This window comes from Panulirus ornatus, chromosome 71, assembly GCF_036320965.1.
Source record: "Panulirus ornatus isolate Po-2019 chromosome 71, ASM3632096v1, whole genome shotgun sequence".
NCBI lineage: Eukaryota > Metazoa > Arthropoda > Malacostraca > Decapoda > Palinuridae > Panulirus > Panulirus ornatus.
Genome location: NC_092294.1, coordinates 15,673,277 through 15,695,618, shown reverse-complemented (window position 1 = coordinate 15,695,618; position 22,342 = coordinate 15,673,277). Strand labels below are relative to the sequence as shown.

The window sequence follows — 22,342 nt, the reverse complement described above, 5'->3', positions numbered from 1 at the left end:
TATATGCCCTGGTTCAGTCCAGTGATAGCACGTAAACTCCAGTATACCACATCGTTCCATTTCACTCTATTCCTTGCAAACCTCTCACCCTCCTGTATGTTTACACACACACACACATGCATATACTCTTATGATCATTACTATACTTGATCGCAGTTTTCCTGTACATGTATGTATATATATGTGTATATGTGTGGATGGGTCTTTATTCATCAGTTTCCTGGCACTAACCCGCTGATACAGGAAACTGCGATCAAGCATAATAAATAACAAATATGGAAGAAAGAATACTTTCCATGTATTCCTGCATGTCATAAAAGGTGACTAAATGGGGAGGGAGCGGGTGGCTTGAATCCTCCCCTTCAGTTTTTACTTTTCCAAAAGAAGGAACAGAGAAAGGGGCCAAGTGAGGCTTTTCCCTTTTACGCTCAGTCCTATGTTCTTAACCCTACCTCGCTAATGCAGGAAATGGTGAATATGTAAGTAAAAAAATGCATGAAGATAGATAGGCAATTATAGATATCTATATAAAGATATTGGAGCACTTGGTGGGCATAGTCAGTAGAAACATTAGGTAGAAGCCTCTGTATACACTGTATGAGACTAACTCTCAGCCATTGGCCTCTTAGGGGTGAGGCACTAAAGGCTAAGGAGCGGCACTTGAGTTCTCAAGTTATGGAGACTCTATTACCATGGCCACCCCCTTGAGGGAGTTCCAAAAGGGAACAGGCATCAGAGATATAGACAGACTGATGTATCCAAAGAATCAAAAACCTCCATGGAGACAAGAGAGAAAGAATTCTCCTTGCAAGTCTCCAGCAGGTCACAAAAGGCAATTATGAGTGGTAGGAGCAGGGGACTGTAAATTCTCCCCTCCTGTATTATTACTTTCCAAAAGAAGGGAGCCATGATTTTTCCACTTAGACTTAGTCTTTTGTTCCTGATGCTACATTACTGAGGCATGAAATGAGATATGATAAAAAAAAAACTCACCTTGGGGCTAGTGGTTGGAGACTGACCAATTTGGAGGTAGCTGGGATCTGAGAAAGTGGGAGTGATATCTCTAAGTGAGGACTCAGAGAGGGATGATGCATCACCAGAGGAAATGGCTGAATCAAAGGATGTTAATACCTCTGTCATATGTCTCTCCTGATCTTGTAACTCTGTAATTTTTATGCGGGCCTGCAGTACAAAAACACATACATCACTAACTTTTTATATATGAACTATTAACTAAATCAAAATTAAGAAAAGTATAGACACACTGCCAACATTAATTTCGTATTGTTCTCACTAATATTTCAATTTATCTACATATACACGTATACCATGGCTGTTTAATCTGCTTATAGCTGGGGTGGTGAGGGAGGTATGTGCAAGAGTCTTGGAGTTTTTTTTTTTTTTTTTTTTTTTTTTTTTTTTTTTTTTAGATACAGTGCTAGCAGTAGATTCAAGTGAGAAACTGTAGAAGATGGTGTCTGAGTTTGGGAGCATGTAAAAGAAGGAAACTGAGTGTATACAGTTTGTGAACAAATGCAAGGTTATCAGGTTCAGCACTGATGAGATTAGTTATAAGAAGTGAGAGATGGCATGGAGAGAACTTGAAGAAAGTGGAGTTTTACATACTTTGAAAGGGATATGGCAATAAATGGAACCATGAGAATTGACAGGTGAAGGGGCAAAGGTGAAGGGTATGGTGAAGGGGCAAAGGTGAAGGGTCTGGTGAAGGGGCAAAGGTCCTGGGTACACTGAGGAATATGTGAAAAGAAAGGTCACTATCTTCCGAGGCAACAATGGGTATGTTTGATGGTCTAGTAATCCCATCAATGCTATATGGATTGAGGTGTGAGTTTTTGAAAAAAAGTAAAATAGAGGTTGGATGTGTTGGAAACGAATGTTTGAGGACAGTATGTGGTGTCCCAGTAGTGCTGCATGGATGACAGTCTTAGGCCATGAATGCAAAAGAAAGGAAAAAGAGTGCATGAGCTCGATACAAAATGCCTGTGGACAATACATGGCATGATATGCATTAGTACTGTAAGAAATGATTCTGTCATCAACAGAGAGGGCTCTCCAGGGTGGGATTAAGTGTTTTACACATGTGGAGAGGGATTATGAAAGACTTGACACAAAAAAGCTGTCTAAAGTGGAGGGAGTAAAAAGAAGGGGACACTATAAGGGAAACTGAAAGATAGAGTGAAGCGAGGCTCTGGGACATCCAAGGCCCAAAATTGCAGAAGGGAAAGAGGAGTATAATGGATAAAATGATGGTGCAATGTGGTACTGGAGGGATGAAAGTGTCAACATGCTGAACCAAGCCAAATGAAGCAATTAAGGGACACCAGTGGATAGTCCATGGGTCCTGAATATATAAAGTAGTCTCTGGTTTCCTCATACTACACATGAAAACTAGAGACTGGATACATAAAACTATGGCCAGTGTATTTGTTCTTGATGTTAACTTTCCAAAGCGATAGAACAATTCTGAAAAACCATAAAGTGTGCATGCAAGTGTGTCATTTATCTATCCTGAGTTTGTAGATGATAATCATAAGCCTTCAGCAGCCACAGTAACAACATAAGCACCAAACCAAAGAACATGACATGATCTTCTGAAAGACAAACAGCACTGTACTTGTGATATGTGAAGCTGTGTGTCTTGTTGTGTAACACTAAGTTCGTCTATCCTCTTCTTCATGGTGGCTACAGTCTCCTCTAACTGGTTCTCCTGATTCTTGAGGTCGCTCAGCTCTTGCCTCTTGGACATTACCTCCTCTTCCTGTGCTTTTAAACTGGTCTCCTGCTCTTCAACTTGAGTTCGTAGTTTTGAAACCTGAAAAAATGCTTGTAGTTACATCCTCACAATTTATGCTTCAGGTACCTTACAATTAAATTCTCAATAAATAATGAACATGTGAAAAACTTGGTTTGGTCTTAGGGCATTGATGTGACATTAAAAAACACATTTTGAAGAAATTCTCTGCTGTAGCACACTGTGAACTGATATAATGTCTCAATCCTCCAAGAGCATGCTCCAATAAAATTATTCTACATGGAACTAAAAAAGAAATAAAAATCTATTATCAATAAAAAATTTATACTTTAGGCTACCCCATTATGTTCTACCAATGAGGAATAACCACTAAAATTTACAAAAAACACAGAAACAACCTTGCCAAAACTCTTAATGCATCAATCACTAAGACTACAAAAGATTCAAACATACAAGTTGAATGGTTGGAATCTAAAGGTACTTAATATCATATAAAGTGACACTGAAAAAGGGGTCTAATGTAAAATTTTCTGTACTAGATATATGGGTTGGGGAAAATCAAACATAAACTGAATACTTTAGTGCATTATATATGAAGAACATAGAGAAAGAGAGGAAGAAGGGGGAAAACAAATGATGGCAAGTGCTCTGTGTCTCTTAATAAAGGTGGTAACAGTATGTGAACTGGGCACTTTGGATTTTTTTTTGGCATGTTTTCCAAACTTTCATGGCCATTATACAAAATCTACAAATGTAAATGAACAAATAAAAACCTGTCCATGTAATTACACATTAATAAGTAATAACAATACACTCAAATTACAATTATAGCAAAAACATGGAGGGAGCCAGAGCATATAAACAAACTGCCAACAAACGGAGATGCCACAAAGTCAGAGTGGCCCAAACTATTGTACCACTGAAGAAACCTAGATAGACTACAGGCGATAATGAAGTTTCTTTGTTTCTAATAAAATCATACATAATTCATATGGTCACTTTCTCTTTATTTTCTCCATTTCCTGCAATCTCACCTCAATGACCCTAACATCAGTCTGCAAAAGCACTAGAACCCTCTTCTCCAAACTAATCCACAAGCAAAAACCATCTCAAAAAGCAGAAATAAAGAACCAACCCAGCCTCACACTTAAGAAACCTATACTCACAGGACTGCCCTCCCTACCATGCATGGCAACAACAAGGCAAAGGACACCAACATCACCCAAAAAGTACTTAAAATGTGCTCTGCCAATGCATTTCTAAACATCAACCCACAAAACATACACCCATCTGAAAATACACTTCCCAGACATGTACAAGTTCGCCTCTCTCACCTGTGCAGTGGAAAAAACCCATTCCTCCAACATTACAAACACCATTTCAACATACTGCAAGAACCCTTGTGCCCAAAATGTAACTTGAAATATGATGACACTCAACGCTTGTTCCTCATTTACCTTACACTCTCCCTACACAGACACAGACATAGACACACACATATATCTTCCCTCTTTAAAACCTACAATTCCACCTGACAAACATGGCCAACGAAAGGAGTGCTGTAGGAGCCCAATACAAGGGACTCCTAGAGCAGATAATGAACAAATAATTCTAACAAATATGCGATCACATTCATTATTTTCTTGGAACCAAAAATGTTATAAATCTACATTACTTGTTTCTTTAATCTAAAACTAACTAGAATTTCCTTGGGTGGTGTTTTATTGTCGAGAGGGAGCAGGAGCTAGATTAAGATACATCCTTCATAATGACACATTTGGGTGACTGGCCTATGAGTATACTAGTGATATCTTTTGACAACTGGTTTAATCAAACATTAACTGGGAATTCAAATGAAAGTCTGAACCATTACATCTTCAACTGAATGAGATTAAAAGTGAATGTGCCTATCATCAACTAATGATTATAGAACTTAAGGTTTAAGGCAATACATCAGTAAGACGGAACTATTTCCTAAAGTACAAAAAACATGTTAGTAATACAGTCTACGACATTCTTGTTTCTGTCACTGGATATATAACTGTTATATCTAATCATTTCATCAAATCATATACCTTGCTACACTTCAATACTATAAATCATGCCCATGTCTGAGCATAATGTTAACCTAACATTAAAAAATTAAAGAAAATGATCATGAAATACAAGCATATAACTTCAAAACATTTTTGCCAAAGCAGGAAAGACTATGAATATATCTAAGTTCTACATATTATTATCACACAATTTGCACTCACTATTATATGAGGCATGGTCTAAATTTATATAAAAAAATTCATTATACTTGAGCAAGAAAAAGAATTCCTTTCTTGCTTTAGCCCTGTAGTATGAAAACTTAAAATGATCTCTCATTACCTCTTCTTGTTCGGCCTCAATCATGGCTAGGAGGTCATTCCGTTCTCCCTCTAGGATCTTTTTCTGCAGGTGTCAACACAACATGGTAAGGTGTATATGCTAACTTCAATGTGCTTAGGGTCAGGGCATCAGAGGGAGAACTCAAACTCTGCATAACTTGAAACATAATATCAAGAGGGTCAAAAAATAAAGAGGATAAAAGAAACAATGAACCAAGGAAAATGGTGTTCAGGACTCTGGATATGTAATTATTCAACACAGTTGATGCACTAATAAGGTATCCAATAATGTATTAGTAGCATGAAAATTATAAATAATCATTTTGTTAAATCTAATAAATTATATAAAAACTTCTTCAAATCATTCCACCACATACACAATTTTCTGTTACTGCTATCTTTAGATGCATCTACAATTAATGCAACTGGTAAACAGCACGCATCAACTATCTTGAATAACACAAGTCAAATCAAAACATGGGGCAATGTTGAAAAACAAATTCTTTATACACAGAATGCTGATAAGAAAGAGTTTGATAGACAGACAGACAGATCTAAATGCTATTTAACTATAATACTGAATCACTAATGCAACTAGTACATTATCATTAATGCATGCTGAAGAGAAATATTCCAATGCAAAGGAAAGTTTCAAAAGCAACTCCATGAGTTGAAGAAGTTTAAAAAGCAACTCCATGAGTTGAAGATCAATTTATCAACTACTTGATTCTAAATGGGGTAATATATTAATGGGAACTACAAATATAATACATTAAATTAGCTATTATAGGTATGCTCAACTTGAAACAATGAACCAAAAATTTAGTGCAAGGTGCCTATGTCTAGTGCCACGTGTGTTTAATCTGGGTCGCTTTCATTCAATGTTTGAAGTTAATCCAAGGTAATATCTGAAAGTGTGTTCATACAAAGCAACTGGAAACAAAGGATGGTTCCTCTGCACACCTCTCCTCAAGCAATAACCAAAGCCTAACATCTTTTATGCTTAACATGCTCTTGCTTACCTGGTTTCCAAGGTCATCTAACCGCTGCTGAGCTGCACCCTTCTGATGTTCTAATTGTCGTAACGTTGAAGTCAAAGTGTCTAGTTCAGTCTGAGGTTTATGAATAAACTGTTAATCATCATAACCATGACTAAGCTGAAAATGTTACAACAGAATAATTGTTTCTACAAAAACCTTACATTATGAAACAAAATCCTAAGCAGAGAATGCAATTAATAACATTTATATCATATTTTCAAAATTCTAGTGATTCTTTATAATGCATGATAATCTGTCCTCATAAGTAAATTATTGCAAAAACTCACTTGTAAATTTTTTATCTCATTGTTTTTAACCCTAATGCTTGATTCCTTCTGCTGAATTTCAGACTCTAACTTAAGCTTGTCTGCGTTTAGTTCTTCAATCTCATCAGCAACCAACTGAAGTTCAGGATTACTATACTGAGGTTTAGCAGGAACAACCTGTGAAGAGAAAGGTCTCATAACAAACTCTAAAATCTTAAACAAGTAATACAAGGCTGCTCTGATATTATCAAAGAAATAAGAAAATAGAAGCATGCATCTGATACAGTGCATAAGTGAGGAAAAAATCCATAGATATGAAGAAAAGAACATAAGGAAAAAAAGTTTTGGGCAGGCAGTTGTAAAAAAATAAAGAGCGCTGTAAATACTTCCATGAAAAGCTAAAAACATTTACAACCTTTACCCAATACCCCACTGCCACTGGGTGACAACACTTCAGGAGAGAAGGGCTGGCTTGTGAGGGCCTGTCATGAGAGAGCAACTATCCCTGTGCAAATCAAAGAGTGGAGAATGCTCCACTATCCCTGTTCTTGATTGCTGTAAGTCTAAAATGTTACCATGGTACTCTGATCCCACTAAACATTTTTGAGAGGATATACCATTAATATGAAAAGGGTAAAATATCTTTAGGAGCGAAGAATAATCATGCTTAAATGCTATATCACTATATATCACTAAGTGTTCCATATAATCACAGTGTTACACCAAGTCATGAAACATATCAGGTCAGCAGCTTTCAAACAAAGTACAGCAGCATTTCCTCATGTCTAATTATGTGCTACGGCATTACTGTATATACTAGTCAATGTGTGCAGCTCACCTAATGCTAGAATCTGAAGCCATATACATCCTAGAAATCTACTGAAGCTTTATATGGCACAGTAATTATTGTTTAGAACAACACCATACCTCAACCACTTGGACCATGAGATCACCAGACAGATCCATCTGTTGTGAACCCAAGTAAGAGAAAAAACATAAATAATCATTTGCTGTTATACTCTTTAACATGTACAAGGTTTGTACGCTTACTAAAAAGTCAGATTCAGATATTCCTCAGAGTTTCCAGGTTCACTGAGAACATTCTTCACACAAACTTTACCGGAAATGATAATGCAGAGAATGTAAAAATCATCATTCATAGAGAACTACCATTTTCCAATCAAAATGATATAATTATAAAGAAATCTTATAATGCAAATAACTATCTAAAGATAAAAGCTAAAAACGAGGATAAAGGTCATGAGAAAATCTATCATCTGGACTTCTCTAAGGCTGAAAGTCAGAGCTAAAAGCAATTTTTGGGTAATTTTTCAAATTCTTCATGCCAGAATGTTTATAAAAAACTAGACTCATCCAAACTTTTGCAGACCTTTCAATACATACCCTGTTTATCTAAAGTCAATCATATTTACATGGAGTTGAAAATTTCAGTAAAGCTTACTAATCAATATCAAAAACACGTCATCTAAAGAGCACACTGCCTATTAATGGCATAGTGACACTACCTACCTGTCAAAGTGTAGTACCAACTACCTCTCCTTAAAAATAAAAAAAGAATCTAAATGCCAGTCTCAATCTCAAACAGATCTGAATGCCAATCTTACTCTCCAATGGATCTGGATGCCAATCTTAATCTCCAAAGAACATGAAAACCAAGTATCAATGATGCAAAAAAAGAAGGGGAGAAAAAGAGCTGATCCAAGGAATGTATGAGCATACTATGGAGTGAGAGAACAAATTAAAAAGATATGATACAGGAATACCAGGTGGAAGCATTAGTAAAAGTAATAGGTAGGAGCCTCTAAAAACACTGTGTAAGAGTTACCCCCTGCCAGTGGCCTGTTAGGGGGTGAGGGACTGAAGGCCAAAAAGAAGTAATGGAGTTCAGCAGTTATGAAGACTCTTTCTGCCATGTCCACCTCCTTGAAGGAGTTCCTGATGGGAACAGGCATCAAGAGATATAGATAGACTGAATAGACAGATAGATAGGTTAAATGATGTGTCTGTGAAATGGTGTGTATGCAGATCAATGAACAGAGATATGCAAAGTGTATAACGTTTAAAGAAACTACGTGCCACCAATTTCTCCATCATGAAAAAATGATAAATACTCTAGGATACGTATAAAATTATATTTATAAATCCATCTCTTGTATTCCAAAGATGTTCACAAAACATCCACGGAAATCTATGATATGAGTAATCAAATTCGCATAAATGTATTCTTTGTAGTTTTCAACATATCTAAGTAAAACCTTACTTGGTAAGTACTTTGCTTCAAATACTGTCATTAAAGACGAAAAAGATATCTACTGATATACAACTTACCCCAGTTACCAAATGCCTTAATGTGCAACGAACATCACTAAAATCACATATCAACCCTATCAAATTCCTTATCCCTAGCAGCAAATAAATGCTTCATATTCCATTTCCATCATATGGGCACATGTATATCAAATACAAATCAAGATAAACAGAAAAATGACGAAAAAATATGAAACTCACATTAGACTCTGGAGAGGGTTTGGGTCTCATTGTAGGGGGGATCATTTCTGGGGTAAGTGCTGCTGGTGGGTCAGTGCCAGCTAGTTTCTGCTGGATAAACCACATTGCCAAAGCAAACTGCTCTGATGTTAACTTTCCAGTCTGTTTCATATCACACAAGTTCCTGATGCAAATGAAAGCAAGACACATAAGGATTACCATTAGTATAAAGATACAAAATCAATCTAATATACATTCTACCATGATGCAAGTCAAAATCAACATAATGATCCACAGAACAAAAATAGAAATATATTAGCCTCTCCCAGGGTTTCCTCCTTTAAAATCCATGTTACTAAAGAAACCAAACTATTTCATAAGCTATCAGCTAGATTCTTTATGAGTATTCATAATGAACTAAGCCTCTGAAGGAAAATCTTCAATTGGCCCCTTCTATCCCAAAAATTTTAAAGGAGGGGGTAAGGTCTCGAGTACATTAGAATGAGTGTGGAATGAGACATCAATGTCTGTTGAGAAAATATGGGTATGCCTAGAGGGACTATATACCTGACAGCATTTCATGGATGTGTCTTAAACCTGTACCACAAAAGAGCAGAGAGGGTGGATGAGATAGAAACTCAAACCTGAGGAAAATATGTGGTGTGAGGCTTGGGTAATTGTGCATGTAATGACACTGTGAGAGAGGTGTGGTAGTAACAACATTAGTAATATAGCTACCCAGGTGTGCTGAAATGGCTAACACATATAGTGAGAAGGAAAGAAGACTGACTGCCTATGAGCATCTACATGTCGAAAGTGGGGGCATGGAGGACACAGATGGATGAAAAGCTGGAGAGAGGGAGGCTTAGGGACATCATCGCCTGAACTTTCAGGATATTGAGAGAAATGCATGGGATAGAATAACTTGGATTAATATAGTACTCATGGGCAATGTGCTCTTAACAAGCTGAACTGGGGCAAGCAAGGCAGATAAGGTAAACCATAGAATAGTCCGTAGGATTTGGCAGTAGATGGTGGGCTTTGGTTGAAATACATTATGCATGACATCTATAGAGTGGGTGTGTGCAAATGAGACTGTTTGTTCATTAATCTGTGACACTTATTTGACTTGGGAGAAGCAACTTTGTACAATAAATAAAAACAGGCATCTTCCATCAAATTTCAAAGAAGAGACCTCATTACAATTATCTATCTTCTACATGTCTGATTACATTAATAAAGATAATTTCTTTATGACAAAAAGATAAGATGACCCAAAGGACATGAGTAAATAAACAAGTCAAAAAATATATTTTTCTATTTATTTTATTTTGCTTTGTCGCTGTCTCCCGCGTTAGCGAGGTAGCGCAAGGAAACAGACAAAAGAATGGCCCAACCCGCCCACATACACATGTATATACATACATGTCCACACACGCACAATATACATACCTATACATCTCAATGTACACATATATATACACACACAGACATATACATATATACACATGTACATAATTCATACTTTTTTTTTTTTTTTTTTTATACTTTGTCGCTGTCTCCCGCGTTTGCGAGGTAGCGCAAGGAAACAGACGAAAGAAATAGCCCAACCCCCCCCCATACACATGTACATACACACGTCCACACACGCAAATATACATACCTACACAGCTTTCCATGGTTTACCCCAGACGCTTCACATGCCTTGCTTCAATCCACTGACAGCACGTCAACCCCTGTATACCACATGACTCCAATTCACTCTATTTCTTGCCCTCCTTTCACCCTCCTGCATGTTCAGGCCCCGATCACACAAAATCTTTTTCACTCCATCTTTCCGCCTCCAATTTGGTCTCCCTCTTCCTCCTCGTTCCCTCCACCCTTTATTTGTTCCCATCGCCACCTCGCCATACATCGAATAACAACCCCCTCCCCCCTCATGTGTGCGAGGTAGCACTAGGAAAGACACCAAAGGCCCCATTCGTTCACACTCAGTCTCTAGCTGTCATGTAATAATGCACCGAAACCACAGCTCCCTTTCCACATCCAGGCCCCACAGAACTTTCCATGGTTTACCCCAGACGTTTCACATGCCCTGGTTCAATCCCCTGACAGCAAGTCGACCCCGGTATACCACATCGTTCCAATTCACTCTATTCCTTGCACACCTTTCACCCTCCTGCATGATCAGGCCCCAATCACTCAAAATCTTTTTCACTCCATCTTTCCACCTCCAGTTTGGTCTTCCACTTCTCCTCGTTCCCTCCACCTCAGACACATATATCCTTTTGGTCAATCTTTCCCCACTCATTCTCTCCATGTGACCAAACCATTTCAAAACACCCTCTTCTGCTCTCTCAACCACACTCTTTTTATTTCCACACATCTCTCTCACCCTTACATTACTTACTCGATCAAACCACCTCACACCACATATTGTCCTCAAACATCTCATTTCCAGCACATCCACCCTCCTCCGCACAACTCTATCCATAGCCCACGCCTCGCAAGCATACAACATTGTTGGAACCACTATTCCTTCAAACATACCCATTTTTGCTTTCTGAGATAATGTTCTCGACTTCACACATTCTTCAAGGCTCCCAGAATTTTCGCCCCCTCCCCCACCCTATGATTCACTTCCGCTTCCATGGTTCCATCCGCTGCCAAATCCACTCCCAGATATCTAAAACACTTTACTTCCTCCAGTTTTTCTCCATTCAAACTTACCTCCCAATTGACTTGACCCTCAACCCTACTGTACCTAATAACCTTGCTCTTATTCACATTTACTCTTAACTTTCTTCTTTCACACACTTTACCAAACTCAGTCACCAGCTTCTGCAGTTTCTCACATGAATCAGCCACCAGCGCTGTATCATCAGCGAACAACAAATGACTAACTTCCCAAGCTCTCTCATCCACAACAGACTACATACTTGCCCCTCTTTCCAAAACTCTTGCATTCACCTCCCTAACAACCCCATCCATAAACAAATTAAACAACCATGGAGACATCACACACCCCTGCCGCAAACCTACATTCACTGAGAACCAATCACTTTCCTTTCTTCCTACACGTACACATGCCTTACATCCTCAATAAAAACTTTTCACTGCTTCTAACAACTTGCCTCACACACCATATATTCTTAATACCTTCCACAGAGCATCTCTATCAACTCTATCATATGCCTTCTCCAGATCCATAAATGCTACATACAAATCCATTTGTTTTTCTAAGTATTTCTCACATACATTCTTCAAAGCAAACACCTGATCCAAACATCCTTTACCACTTCTGAAACCACACTGCTCTTCCCCAATCTGATGCTCTGTACATGCCTTCACCCTCTCAATCAATACCCTCCCATATAATTTACCAGGAATACTCGACAAACTTATACCTCTGTAATTTGAGCACTCACTCTTATCTCCTTTGCCTTTGTACAATGGCACTATGCAAGCATTCCGCCAATCCTCAGGCACCTCACCATGAATCGTACATACATTAAATAACCTTACCAACCAGTCAACAATGCAGTCACCCCCTTTTTTAATAAATTCCACTGCAATACCATCCAAACCTGCTGCTTTGCCGGCTTTCATCTTCCGTAAAGCTTTTACTACCTCTTCTCTATTTACCAAATCATTTTCCCTAACCCTCTCACTTTGCACACCACCTCGACCAAGACACCCTATATCTGCCACTCTATCATCAAACACATTCAACAAATCTTCAAAATACTCACTCCATCTCCTTCTCACATCACCACTACTTGTTATCACCTCCCCATTAGACCCCTTCACTGAAGTTCCCATTTGCTCCCTTGTCTTACGCACCTTATTTACCTCCTTCCAAAACATCTTTTTATTCTCCCTGAAATTTAATGATACTCTCACCCCAACTCTCATTTGCCCCCTCTTTTTCATCTCTTGCACCTTTCTCTTGACATCCTGCCTCTTTCTTTTATACTTCTCCCACTCATTTGCATTTTTTCCCTGCAAAAATCGTTCAAATGCCTCTCTCTTCTCTTTCACTAATAATCTTACTTCTTCATTCCACCACTCACTACCTTTTCTAATCAACCCACCTCCCACGCTTCTCATGCCACAAGCATCTTTTGCGCAAGCCATCACTGCTTCCCTAAATACATCCCATTCCTCCCTCACTCCCCTTACCTCCTTTGTTCTCACCTTTTTCCATTCTGTACTCAGTCTCTCCTGGTACTTCCTCACACAAGTCTCCTTCCCAAGCTCACTTACTCTCACCACTCTCTTCACCCCCAAAAAATATAAAAGGAAATATTTTCTTTATCATTACAGTTTAGAGTGGGTAAAATAAGACAAGTATAAACACAGTTAATGCAGAGAAAGAGGTGCAACTTTTAGTAACAAAGCATTCTGTGTGGTGAACAAGGCAACTCATAATAAAGGAGGAGGTTCCCTACATACATGATATTCTCCTTAATCTACCAAAAGTAAATTTTTTTTGGCTCATAAAACTATCATGTCTTGATCACAATGAGTTTAAAAGTATCTATTCCAAGTAGTATTCATTACTGAACATTCTTTACATTCATATGGGCTTTTGAGCATACAGTAAAAAATTTTCCTTATCATTCGTTCAAAGATATGTAAAAGTCCTTACCATATATGAGCAAGAACCATCTGTGGAAGGCCTGACTGAAGAAATACCCCTTTAATCTCCTGACCACTCACGAAGCCATCCTTATCCAAGTCAGCATTGTGAAACATTACATCATATCTGGCTTTCTCTGCTGCACTGACTACCCATGGTGCTGGAGGAGGTCCTGAGGGCTAAACAGAGAGGGAAAAGGAAAGAGAAGCTTCAGCTTGTGATGCATGAAATTTGGGAAGAATTACTCTGGTACCATGTCACCACCTCAGCATCACGTCTCCCAACTTTCAAACACTTCTAAGTACATATAAACCTCTCTTAATCAAAAATTCCAATGCAGTGAGCTTAACTCACACACACAAAAAAAAGTTTATCTTTAGGGAAGTAATGGCCCATTTCCAGTGTTTTTAATGTTTTCCTGATCATCCTAGTAAAAGTGTGATTAATCTTAGCTTTTCATTCATATTACATATACTTCCGAGTATACATTTAAAATAAACAGTGAAGGCACTGTAGAAAATCATAAGTTTCTAAAAACTCATGAAAAGCAAAATCTATCAACTTTAATTCATGCAGTAAAATGAGGTTAAAATAAAATTAATAAATGTATGTACCGAAATAAAAAAAAGGTGATCTGGATTTGACATTGGGCTGTTATATGACTTCGGTACAAAGGAGCAGTTAGTAGATGTACAGATAATACAGTGATTATTCAATGGTTGTAGGGAGGTGTTCCAAAAATAAGGATACTTTCACATGACATTACAATGTAACTGGACTTTTCACATGACATTACAATGTAACTGGACTTTTCACATGACATTACAATGTAACTGGACTAACTTTTTCAGAAGGAGTTCCCGAGGTGGCCTCAACCCCACAGGTTAAGCTGTCCTAAAAAGCATGAAAATATTCATGTAAACATTGTCATATAAGTGCCTGCATCATAAGTAAAATCAAATCCCATTGTGTTTAAAATAACAGCAATCATACATCAGTGCAACTTTCTAATGAATATTGTGAAAATCTACCAGGCAAGGGCTGGTGCAATGCATATGAATAAAAGAGATACGAACACTTCTATGAATAATACACAGAAATAATATTGTCAACTCTGCCTAATACTAACAATAAAGAGATCACGTAACTGCAGAAGCAAAGCATATAATGTAATCAAATTACACAGAAAATGAAGCAAATAAGAAATCATAGCAATCAAACAGCATTCTGTAACAGTTTTAACAAAAGGAAAGTTGTACCATAAAGATCATCTGAAACATAACTCTCAAAATGTTCTAAATACCTTAAAAAAAATTTACGAGGACATAAGTTTTGCACATTTACCACTTTCCACAGGGTGGAAATCTTCTCAGCAAAAAGGGTTAGCCTAACATGAAAGTGACTAATCCTGTGTATATGTGGTAAATAACTAGTCTAGTCTGCCTGGTAAAAGGACGGACCCTGTCTTATGGATTCTCAGTGCAGATCACTGCAACTGCAGGTGTTAACAGAATGCAGAAGTTGGTGACTGAGTTTGAAATTCAAGCATGTGTGAAAGGAGGAAGTTGAGAGTAAAGTGAGTAAAAGCAAAGTTATTATTAGGTATAGTGGAGTTGAGGGACAGGTTAGCTGGAGTGTGCATTTGAATGGAGAAAAATTGGAGGAAGCAAAGTGTCTTAGATATCTGGGAGTGGACTTGGCAGCAAATGGTACCATGAAAGCAGAAGCAAGCAAATAGGTGGGTGAGGGGAGAAAGGGTTCTGGGAGCACTGAAGAACGGGTAGAGAGATCATTACCGAAAGAGGCAAAAATGGGTATGTCTGAAGGTATAGTAACCCCAACAATGTTATATGGATGCAGGGCAAGGGATACAGAAGAGGACATGCATAGGACAAAGGATGAGATGGAAATGAAATGTTTTTTGGACAATATGTGGTCTAAGGTGGTTTGACTTGGTAGGTAATAGAAAGGTAAGAGAGAGAGGTAAACCATATATCTCTCATACATACGATATTGCTATTTACCAAAAATCACCGCAAAGTATAGCACTTCATCAAAAACTAATAAACTTACAAATACAAAATTCTTACAAGGTACGGGTAATGTGCCAACTTATAATCTATAACGTCATTCCACTATTCTTGTTTTCAACAACTTCTAAACAGGCCATTTACTACTGAATTAGTTTAAAAAAAAATCTATCCACTAACAGCTGAAAGGCTACATGAAAAGCTGGAAAGACAGCATTCTTCTTAGCTGCGACTGTACTCAAGCCACTGAGCATGGTTTCCCTAATTCCTTGATCAGCACTCTTACAGGGTATGCTTGGTACCTTCCATCTCAATTATGCTTTTTAAATTCTTTACATCTCAGTATTAAGGAATCTTGGCTCAACCTTTAGGAGTTCTACTTCAAGTAATTCAAACTAAATAATGTACTAGGAGATAGTTTATCTATATACAAAGCCATAATTCCTAAATCTTTAAAATCAACTAAAGTGTCCACATGTGCTCTGGTGCAGAAACCACAGAAAGAACTGATAAGTCTGTTAAACACTTCATTACCTTGTTGGGCTGTTGTTTACTCATATTTGGCTGAGGAACCTGTGTGGGTGGTGCAAGAGGAGCTGGCACTGGGCCTTGTGCTACACCAGCCCGTTGTGCACTGGACAGCATTTCTTGCGGCACAGACGATGGCATTGGATTGTTTTCTAAGACTTTATATATTAAATGCATTGCCTGTTGAAGAGAGAGACAAACCTTAGGAATTCTTTGGGTTGATGATATAAAAAAACTTAATGGGAGGAAGCGTAATGTTGCAGAACTTGTGTACCTGATCTACCCCAGTGAATTAGAAATCAGTGATATTAATACAAAGACACAGACAGACAGCATTTCTTCTCTTGAGTTGGGAAGATTAAGCCTAAAGCAAACATAAATCAACAGTAGGTGCAAAAAATTTCCATCTCAACTTGGTTTTCAAAGATGACAAGAACTATAATCAAAATGATGTATGAAAAAGTCTAAAGTAATATCAGGACAAGAGCAAAAAGATGTCATAAAATTGGGTAAATGTGCACCAATTTCCCTAATCAAGAAGTTAAGGTGAATCCCAATGCAAGGTACAGTACAATGTTACATGTGGTATGTTTAAGGATAGTCATTGTCGTATGAATGTCTCATTGAGGCTAACACCTCTTCATGCTCATCACCCAATCCAGTAGGGAAGAAAATAACTACTATATACAAAAGAAAATTAATAAATGAAGTAACTGTTAAGTCTACAACTGTGTAAGAATATGTCGATACATGATTTCGGAATGGGTTTCAAAACCTTGGAGGATTCACACAGAGGGTCCAAACCTCCATTATTTATGGGGAAGGATGGCTGAGGATTGAGGAGTGGTCAGTGACAAAATTTACACACAGGAGGTACTTAAATATTATAAACTCTGTTCAATCCATCTATGTTTGTACGTCTGTCCATCAACTAATATTCTTTACTTTCAATTTGTTTTCAAAAAAGTCTGACCTTGGGGCTGAAATCTTTCCAGCATACTGTGTAAAAATTCCGTACACCTTTTAACTTTCTGGGCCACAGGGAACCCTAAAAAGCACAACTTCCTGTGTAAAAATCATATTCACCTTTCAACTCTCAGGGCCACAAGGAACCTCTTAAGCACAAAAACTTCCTATGCTTTCAATGTGGCTGCCAAAAGGAAACTCTATGACTTTAAGGGGTGACATACTCACAGCACAGCAATAGATACTGTGCTTAGTCATACAGCTGAAAGAAAATACAAAAGTTCAACACATGAAATTGTTCTGTAAAAATTCACTTATGGCCACCATAACATTGATAGAATGTTTAAAGATGATCAATACGAAGTTACTTTATCTCAGTTTAATCCACAAATAACCATAAGAGCAGCTGATCACAGAAGATTTTCACCCTCATCGAAGATAAACACAAAAATAAACATAAACATGAACACAAGGAAGGACTGATGCAGAACAACATACCCTCCATTTGTTTTGCAGTGGGGACATAAAACTTCAACTAAATATTGCTGAAGTGCCTCACACAGGCAGAAAAACTGCAAGAGCCAACCTAGCCATGACAACATAAGAATGAGTCAAGATTGGAAAAAAACAAATTTAATCTTTTGTCTGCAAAATACTACGAACTTCATTAAGCTCAAATGATTATATGATTATCAAAATCATATTAATGAGTATCTCTATAAACACACTAGTATACAAATCTGAATACAGAATCTGGCTACTTATAAACATAAAACTCTATCCCCACTAAAATAATGTGTCCCATATTAATGTGCCCTTTATGCTAAAGTTCAGTTCAACATTGCAAACAGGTAGCCAAATATAAGATACAAGTTATAGGTGATACCTTCCAATAACTGACTTACACAAAAGTGGAACCTTTCATATTCAATGACTAAATGATATTCAATCCACACACACAATCTCTCTATTTCAAACATAATCCTTAGTTCATCATACAACTCTTTATTCTTCACTAAATTTCCCGTTCTCTATACATACACGAGTAATCACACCAAAATAATGTGTATATGGTGCTGTACTGGAGCAGGAAAACTAGTTAAGGACAGCTGAATGGTTATTAGGGTTCATGTGACTAACAATACTTACAATGGAGAATTCTACCCGGTCGAGAGAGCCATCTTTATCCATATCTGACAAATCCCATATCTTGCCAAGCGTTTCCATGGGAAGCTTAGAATTGAGCATAACACCTCTAACCTTTGGGAATTCAAAGCAAAAAGAAAAATAGATTCAATAATCCAAAATTAAAATAACAAATGCTTAGAGCCACTGCCAAAATTTATCTCATGTGCCCAGGGAGCAACTGAGATGCTTATTCAACCTTCACTATTTTTCAATAAAATGCAGAGATTTTACAGATATAACAATTTAAATGATATAAAGATTATAAACACTAACTTTATTGCCATGTAGTTTATTTGCCTCTGGTCCTAATGAATTGAATATTTGGTCATAGCGTGCCCGGTCCACTGGAGTTATCGTCCACACACCTGCAGGAGCTGCTTGCTGAGGTGGAGGAGGTTTAGTTGGTGGTGGTGGGTGTGGAGGAGGTTCACCCTGATAAAAGAATAGTATTCTGCATAACTAACAAAATACTATGATTGTTATTTCTGATCTCATAAAAAAAAATACATATAATAATGTTAACAGATCAGATAATCACTACTTTATCCCATTGGTCAGCATATTAAAAGGAGGGTGTCACATAAAATCCCATGGTCTTCTGTACAAGGAAAAGTGAAACTAAAGCAGGAAAATCATTATAATGTTAAATGGGGGCTGTAAGGCTTCACTGTAAGGAAGTGACGCAAAGGAAAAATCAATTTTTCCTTGGTATGACAGGTGGAAGTCACTTCCTTTTTTTAAAAAGTGTCATTAGTGAAGGAAGATTTTGCATAAATAGCAGGGCTATCAGGTATGGAAGAAGACTGAGGAGATGGAGAGATGGAGTTTAGGAGGCTTGGTACTGGGGCATGAACATTCTGGAGCCAAGAGACTTGCACTTGACAGAATGAATTGGATCAATGCAGTATCAGCTTGAGTAACAAGCTATCAATGGGGAGTGCCAAGGTAGATCAAGTGGTGAAGATAAACCATGGAGTAGTTCGTGGGGCTTGATTATATATGGAAGTTTCCAGTCTTAGTGCATTTATGCACTAAGACTTGGTGTGTGCAAGACAGGCCATTGTTCATGTTCCCCATATTACCTAGCTAAAGAATGAGACGCATAAGCACACACAAAATATCAGTGACGTTATTATAGTACCTTATTCCATTATTAGTCTCCAAATCACTCTACAGGAAGTATCAAATGAGCAAATATATACACTATTTATGTTACATCATCTATCTACCATCTATCCTCCTAAACCCCAAACATTAAGAATGCCAGATCCCTGGAAACTGAGCATCTTGAAAACCTGAGTGTGTTCTTGTTTAGTCCAGGTTACAAGCAAAAGCCACTCATGGTAGTCAACATTTTGTCTAAGCAAGTAAAAACCCAGAACAAACCCCACTTAGGCTAGTCTGGGTTCAGAAGGATACAATCCATCTTTGGAGGGATGATGCTTTCTCTCAAAACCCAGAATATGTCCAAATCCTGACACCCTTCAGGACCAAATCATCCTGATCTGGGAGAACACAATACATTTGATAATCATTTCCCCACAACAAAAAGCAGCTCGTGAATAAATAATAAAAGTTTTTTCATGTTCAATTGCTATTTTCCACATTAGTGAAGTAGCACTTATCTGTAGTACTTATCTTTTTTTTACTTTGACCTCTGAGTAAAATGATGTATCACGTATAAATGGAAGGAAGCATATTACTGTCTCTTACTGGCATAAGATTCACTTCTAAACAGTGCTTCATTACTCTCTTGTTATTCTCATTAATATACAGACCCAGTTCAATGTTTCATATTCAAATTTGTAACCCTTATTTCCTCCTTGTTCTACCAATTCCATAAAATGAGAAAGTTTTCATGTTTCTCAGACTTTCAATCCTTTGTTGAATGGTCAGACAGACAACTAATAAGTTTTTCAATTCAATGGAAAGTGCCCCACTGAGGATACACATAATGATGTTACAGCATTTAGGGGAGCTGCAATAAGTGGGATAAAAGAGAATAACACTATTCCACTTTGAGGAAAATTAAAGTACATAGGTTAGCATGACAGGCAAATGTATATATACAAGTTTGGAAGAAAAAAGCTAAAGGAGAAGGGACTGACCAGTCCCTCAAAGAGCATATCATACCAGACCAATCCACAATCCTAATAGATTCCTTTATGAATCTTTTGTTAATATACATTAAGAAATGGATGAACTGACCACAAAAAATGTTAAAAATCTGAAAGACACATTAATGCCAAATCCATTGACAAAAAGGTCATAGTTCCATAAATTGTTGCATATGAATTCATCTTCAACTTTATATACAACCAAAAAACAACCTCATTGAAATCTGAAAAAAAAATCAACAGGCCAAAAAAATCCCAATAAACTGATCGAAGGACCAGATGTACATATTTCTAAGACGAAGAATGACCTGAACTTTTAATATGGCAAATACAATGTGGTAGGTTAGCTTCGGTATAGCCAACACAAGATCACAGTTTATCCATAAATCTTACTAATAGGCTGTAGTACAGCCAATAAGACCATAATCTCTCCATAATTCTTAATAACAGGCCAATACAAGACTGCAGTTTGGCTGAAATTCTACAAAGCTGTGGAATGGCCAAAATTTCTATCTAGGCTCAAACAAGGCTGTAGTATGGCCAATATAAGGCTATAGTTTGGCCAAAATTTTGTACAGGCTGTAATATGGTCATTATAAGGCCAAGTTCTGCCAAAATTCTAACTAGGCTTAGTATAGCCATAATAAAGCTGAATTTTGGCCAAAATTCTACATAAGCGTAGATTCGTCACAATTCAAAACACAGCAACAAACATCACTGATCTCACAAGATTACCAGCTTCATCCATGATCTCTGAGATAAAGCCAATCGTCAAATTTAGTTAAATTGTCAAAGCTTCTCAAGTTAATCTGATATAAAAGTGAATAACCAACTGTGGGCTAATGAGAGACTGAAAGATAATCATCATTCTCTGAAGTATCATAATTAATAATATGAATTGGCAAAATAAATTCCAACAAACTTCAAACATATAATAGAAAGAACAATTCTTTACTTTCTCTCTACCTAATCATATTCCCATATGCACGGCGTATGAAGGTAAAGTCACATACATCTTCAACAAATGCATGAAGAACAAGGCATCTAACAGCTCAGCCATAAAAATTAATAATGCAAAAGAGAAGTTTACACAACAAACCTAGTTCCAAGTCAGTCCAATGCAAAATAAGGCAAAGATATGAAATGGTAGTATGCAAGCAGAACATTGTTAATAAACAGTGCAATCATGAGTGATAAACACTTATACTGGAACTGTTTCACAATATCATCTTATGAATTAGGTAAAACATTTCTGATGGGAACTATGCGAACACCAATGAGAAATCAAAATAAGTACAGTATACATTTTCACAAACAAAAAATAGTAAATGGTAACCACGATGGCTATACAACTTGTAAAATCATGGCTTTATGCATTCAAAAACAAAAATTACAAGTTTACGTTGTATCATAACCACAGTATTTCTCACACTGCAAGTATGATAGTTAGTCAAGACACTCAAGGAGGAAGCTGTGAAAAAGTTGTCAGCAACTTGAAAAGCCACTTTTTTGGCAATTCTTTCCAACTGGACACCAATGTGGCATGATTAGAATACAAACAGCATCACGTGCATCAGGCCCATATGTGGTGATTAATACATGATGGTGTTATGGTCTTTGGTAATTGAGACAACAAAGGAAAATTCACTTCTTACTTCCTGATACACTGTATAACTATATGAGGGTATTACAAAAAAGACAAATGGCATAAATTAAGGTGTATTACAAATGACACTGTGCAAATGAATGTTCCCCAAACAATATGATGAGTTTACGTGAAACAGAAACGGACTTAAGGCATGAGAAAATATAACTGTAAAAGAATTTAGTTGAAACTGGTATAACAAGGGAAATTTGAAAAATAAAAGATGTTACATACGAAAACCACTTCTCCCATGTAACTAATACA

At 37.2% G+C, this 22,342-nt stretch overlaps 1 protein-coding gene across 6 annotated transcripts in view; it reads right to left on the bottom strand.

Moving 5' to 3' along the window:
- The window catches only part of Eps-15 (Epidermal growth factor receptor pathway substrate clone 15), a 61,242-nt gene that overhangs the window by 21,585 nt on the left and 17,315 nt on the right, over nt 1–22,342 (bottom strand). For 4 of the 6 annotated variants that reach the window (XM_071660424.1, XM_071660423.1, XM_071660427.1 and 1 more), the window contains 11 exons: nt 18,590–18,748; nt 18,278–18,388; nt 16,169–16,342; nt 14,448–14,498; nt 13,614–13,783; nt 8,984–9,146; nt 6,476–6,631; nt 6,171–6,260; nt 5,150–5,212; nt 2,636–2,833; nt 994–1,182 (listed from right to left, as the gene is read on the bottom strand). In XM_071660424.1, the coding sequence (XP_071516525.1) occupies nt 994–1,182; nt 2,636–2,833; nt 5,150–5,212; nt 6,171–6,260; nt 6,476–6,631; nt 8,984–9,146; nt 13,614–13,783; nt 14,448–14,498; nt 16,169–16,342; nt 18,278–18,388; nt 18,590–18,748 (1,524 nt within the window). The remainder of the gene's footprint in view (nt 1–993; nt 1,183–2,635; nt 2,834–5,149; nt 5,213–6,170; nt 6,261–6,475; nt 6,632–8,983; nt 9,147–13,613; nt 13,784–14,447; nt 14,499–16,168; nt 16,343–18,277; nt 18,389–18,589; nt 18,749–22,342) is intronic. The other 2 variants (XM_071660426.1, XM_071660425.1) reach the window with 2 other exon arrangements.